Consider the following 4,872-nt stretch of genomic DNA (forward strand, 5'->3'; position numbering starts at 1 on the left):
CTATGTTGTCTACCCAGATGCTTCCCTTTCTTCAAGCTTGCCCCCACTTTGTCTACTACATTAACCTTTGCATGCTTGGAGTCCCTGGCCTCAGTACATTCCATTGGACAAGCAAGCCTGCAGCACCTAGACAGCACCATAGAGTCCCCAGCAGAGCTGCAACTTTGAAAGTGGGTGTAGTGAGTAACTCAGTCAGGTTCTTCAGGGGATGAACACTCCAACTTTGAAAGCACAACCAGCCTATAGGTGTGGATGAAAAGGCAGCTGCATGTTATAAAACAATATACTGATACTTTTGGTTCAAGCTTCTCTCAGACCCGTGGGTATGGAGGGGCAATTTGCTGAAGTCCACTGCCCTTCCAGTACTCACAAGCCAAGGAGCCTATGGGATCTGTTTCACAGGACTCATGTTTATGGCAGCTGAGCACATCTGTCCTGTATGTCTGCCAGCAGCCACAACCCTGTTACTCCCGTGACAACAGCCTTGACTATATTTTAGAAATTCCATTTCTGATTGCATTTCACTGCTGAATAGTCTTACAATCCTTCATTGCCCCTTGCCCCATCACAAGAGCCAGCCAGCCACAGCCACTTTTATCTCGACAACATACTTAATACAGACAGAATTCAAACAGGCAAGTTGTAGACTCACCAGGATTTATACATATTTCATTTTTTATTACCAATCAAAAATAAATTCCATATATCGTTTAACAAATATTATCATTGTTTTGTGACAAAAGACACAAGAGTCATAACAACAAACTCCCCGAGAGTCAAACTCATAACGCCAAAATAAATCACAAAAATATACAAATTAAAATCTTATGCAAAATAAATATGGCGGCTGTGACCTGCCTACCCATTTGGATGGCATTTGCAAAGGTCTCCCTTACACAGAAGACACATCAGGTGGGCCAGTTCCAGGGTATGGCTCATCCCAGGAACCAGAGTTTGAAATAGGAAGTGAAAATTGCACTGGGAAGAGGAAGTCATCAGACCAACAATGTTTGGAAATAATGATGATCCTCTGTGAAAAGGGATTATCAGTGGGCCAGGGAAGAGGAGGAGTACCAGCCAGTTGGTGGTAACCATGTGCACAGAGGTCACGTGAAGGTGTGTGTGCACCTGCCCCTTTTGCTTCACATACCCCCACCAATGTCTTTTGCTCCACCTGGCAGTCAGAACTGTCAGGAATACAGCTCTGCCGGCTTCTGAAAGGATTTGGGAGCAAGCTGCTCCTGTAGAAGACTAAGGGCTTTCCCCAATAGGGAACAAAGGTCTGGTGTCTTTTTCCCTTGCAGTTGAGAACCCATGGGTGTCACCACCTTCTCTTCCGGCTTCCAGGAGTCAGTTCTATGGGTAGGAGACCTCATACTGGCCAGGGGTAGGCATACTTGGTGCAAGACAATCCCTGGTCCTAAGAGTTAGGATTCTCTAGGCACCTGGAAAGCAGGGCACTTGGGGTGAGGAAAGGAGTGAATAAATAATACTCAGGCGGAAGGCCCGCACAGTCTCACCCGCCTGGCTCTTGGGCCCCAGCTCCTGCTGCACCCAGTGGAAGGGCCGACGTGGACCTTGGTCCCACAGCCTCCCTGACTCTGGGAAGCCTGGAGCTCTGCAGCAGCGCCTGATTCAGCCCCAGGGAAGAGGTGCCGGGGCAGGAAATCACATGGGGGCAAAACTCTTGGTACAGTACTACTAACTTCAGCAAGGGCAGGACGACCTCTCACGCTAGGATCACACATGTGAGAAAGCAGGGCTACCAGGTGCATGCCTTCAGGAGGAGCCCTCTTCTCTTGAGGTTCCATAAGTAGGTGGACAAGGCCAGGTAAGCCTTGCTGGCCGCAGAGGAAAGGGCATAAAGAACCTGCTTTGGTGGCTTCCAATATGACCTCTTGTCCTCACCCCTAAGAGGGACTAGGGCTTGGGGATTCAAAAGGAGGAGTCTGGGAAAAAGGCATCAGTCAACTAGTGAGCCTTGACTCTCATTATGGGGCAGGGTGGTACTGACTGCTAACAACGCAGATGCCGATGACAGTTCCTCTTGGAACCAAAGGAAGAACCCAGACAAGTCACCTCCAACATAGATGCCCTCCTGCCAAGGGGGAACTTTGGTAAAAGTGAGGTCAGGGCCTGTAGAGCAGGAGTGAACAATCAAAGGCCTGAGACCCTGCCTAACACTTGAACCAGCCCTATCACAAAGGGGCAGTTGTCCAAAGGGCCAGATGGGAGGCAGGGTGGGGATGTGTCCTCAGCCGAGTCCCGACTCACCAGGAGAGGCTGTCAGCAGAGTTCTAGGAGCTTTCTGGGTACAGTGGTTGAAAACAGATGTGTTCCTCTCCATAGCTTGGGTTTTGTTCCTGATCACAGCTACCCAGGAGCTCTTGGCCTCAGAATCATCAGATAAGCTACAGCACAGGTGCCCAGGCAGCTGATCTCCCCACCATTTGGTTCTTTGCTTCCTGTGAAGAGCTGTCTTCCTCCCAAGAGACAAGCCTCTTCTGGGGGGTGCTGGGATACCACCTCTGGAGGAGGAGGAGGAGGAGGTGGCAGAAGAGCTCCCTGAATTAGGGACATAAGCTGGAAGGTTATGGCTGGGAGCAGATTATGGCCATTGCTTCCTGGGGCAAGAAACACTTCCTCTTTTATAGTTTTTTGGGAAAAAAATTTTTTTAAAAAAAATAAAGTTCCTTAACCCTGTCTTCCCTTCCCAAAATGATATTTAAAAAGAGGAGCGATGAGCCTAGTTTAGAAATTCTCTCAGTAAAAAACAGCCTTTGCTCATGGTAGCTGGCCCACTGCCCCACCAATCCAGGGCTGGATAGTGCTACCTCAGAGCTACTCAGAGGTCCCTGGCAGAGGCCAGATGCCCTACAGGCTGGGGGCCATCTGGATTCTCAGTCAGACAGGCTATCTATCCGCATCCTTTCTGGACTAACAGGTTCCCTCTCTTCATGTGGGCCCACTGGGGAGGCCCCCGCAGGGTGGGCAGGGGGCCCCGGGCCCTCCTGTCAGATGGCACTCTCGTGGGAGGCTTTGTGCAGCAAGGAGTTACGCTCATTGAGAAGGGTTGTGGTCTCGTCCACCACAGGGAGCTCAGACTTCTCGGCCAAGTTCTCCATATGGGCGGTGCACCCGTCTATGGGAAACTGAGGGCTGTTCTCCATGCGAGAGGCCAGCAGCCCGTTCTGGTACTGCTGCCGAGTGATCTGCGGGAGGAAGGGATGAGGTCATGCAGAGAGGGCTGGGAGGCAGACCCTATCTCCAGGCCTGGGGATACGGGGCAAGGACTGAGGCTGTGAGTCGAGAGAGGACATAGCCAGTTAGGGTCTCTGGAAGCCCTTCCAAAGAACAAGGTGTACAAACAAGAGGAAAAAGCATCTCAGGGCTGTGTGCAGTGGCTCACACCTATAATCCTAGCACTTTGGGAGGCTGAGGTAGGCAGATCGCTTGAGCCTAGGAGTTTCAAGCCTGCTCAGGCAACACAGTGAGATCCTGTCTCTATAAGAAATAAAAACAACAGCAGCAACAAACCAAAGCCCTACCCGAGCGTGGTAGCTCATGCCTGTAATCCCAGCTTTGGGAGGCCGAGACAGGATGATCGCCTAAGGTCAGGGGTTCAAGACCACCCTGGCCAACATGGTGAAACCCCATCTCTACTAAAAATACAAAGAAAATTAGCCGGGCGTGGTGGCACATGCCTGTAATCCCAGCTACTCAGGAGGCTAAGGCAGGAGAATTGCTTGAACCTGGGAGGTAGAAGTTGCTGAGCCGAGATCATGCCTTGTACTCCAGCCTGGGGAACAAGAGCAAGACTTTGTCTCAAAAAAAAAAAAAACAGGAACAAAGCCACATGCACACCTTTAGTCCCAGCTACTCAGGAGGCTGAGGTGGGAGGATTGCTTGAGCTCAGGAGTTCAGGGCTGTAGTGGGCTATGATCACACCACTGCACTCCAGCCTGGGCGACAGAACAACACCCTGTCTCTGGAAGAAAAAGGTACCACTGCACTCCAGCCTGGGCCCACCATACTGGGTTGGTGGATGAAAGAAGTAGCTGATTCTTGAGCAGAAGATGGCACTGCCCAGATAGGGCCATGAGGCAATCACCTTGATGTACTGCAGGTCCACGAGTGCCCGGACGCTGAAGTCGGAGATATACTGTCCCAGGACAGAGCTGCCAAACTGGTTGCTGCTGCCTGCCAAGGTTGATGCAGTTGAGATGTCGGTGCGGTCTGGGTAACTGAGGGAGGCTGAGCGGCTGAGTGGGGTCGGGTGGGCTGGGGAACGGTCTGCAGGGAGAGCAGAGGTTGTTATGCCAAAGGCCACCCTGGTGCCCACTCTCATCCTCTTATCTGACCTCATCCCATGGAAGCCCAGGGACACCCCACCCAGGAACAGGAAATCCTTCTTAGGGACAAACAGAAGCATGTAGAAGGTCTGACTGCAGAAGGTGTGACCTCATTAAAGCAATGAATTAGTTTGTTTAGAACTGTTGTGCAACAAGTATTAAAAAGTCTATAAAAACACATCAACCAAACAGAAAATAAAAACCACAGACACAGAAAGTTTATGGCTACAAAATCTCTAATTTCCCACAACAACCAATCAGTCAAGAGCAACACAATGATCATCCTAGCAGGACAGACAAACTGCCATCCTTAGGCCAGGCGTGGTGTCTCACATTTGTAATCCTAGCACTTTGGGAGGCTAAGGCAGGAGGATCACTTGAGTTCAAAAGTTTGAGACTAGGCTGGCCAACATGGTGAAACCCTGTCTCTACTAAAAATACAGAAATTAGCTGGGCATGGTAGGAAACACCTGTTAATCCCAGCTACTTGGGAGGCTGAGGCAGGAGAATCACTTGAACC

General features: G+C 50.5%; 1 protein-coding gene across 2 annotated transcripts in view; it reads right to left on the reverse strand.

Moving 5' to 3' along the window:
• Positions 1-652: 652 nt before the first annotated feature.
• CNNM4 (cyclin and CBS domain divalent metal cation transport mediator 4) overlaps positions 653-4,872 on the reverse strand; it is a 45,724-nt gene continuing 41,504 nt past the window's right edge. Inside the window, exons 6-7 of one of the 2 annotated variants that reach the window (XM_017524095.2) lie at positions 4,112-4,293; positions 653-3,212 (exon numbers count right to left, since the gene is read on the reverse strand). In XM_017524095.2, the coding sequence (XP_017379584.1) occupies positions 3,015-3,212; positions 4,112-4,293 (380 nt within the window). In that variant the 3' untranslated portion in view covers positions 653-3,014. The remainder of the gene's footprint in view (positions 3,213-4,111; positions 4,294-4,872) is intronic. The other variant, XM_017524094.1, reaches the window with a different exon arrangement.

The sequence above is a fragment of the Cebus imitator genome, unplaced genomic scaffold, assembly GCF_001604975.1.
Source record: "Cebus imitator isolate Cc_AM_T3 unplaced genomic scaffold, Cebus_imitator-1.0 Scaffold31, whole genome shotgun sequence".
In the NCBI taxonomy this organism is placed as follows: domain Eukaryota; kingdom Metazoa; phylum Chordata; class Mammalia; order Primates; family Cebidae; genus Cebus; species Cebus imitator.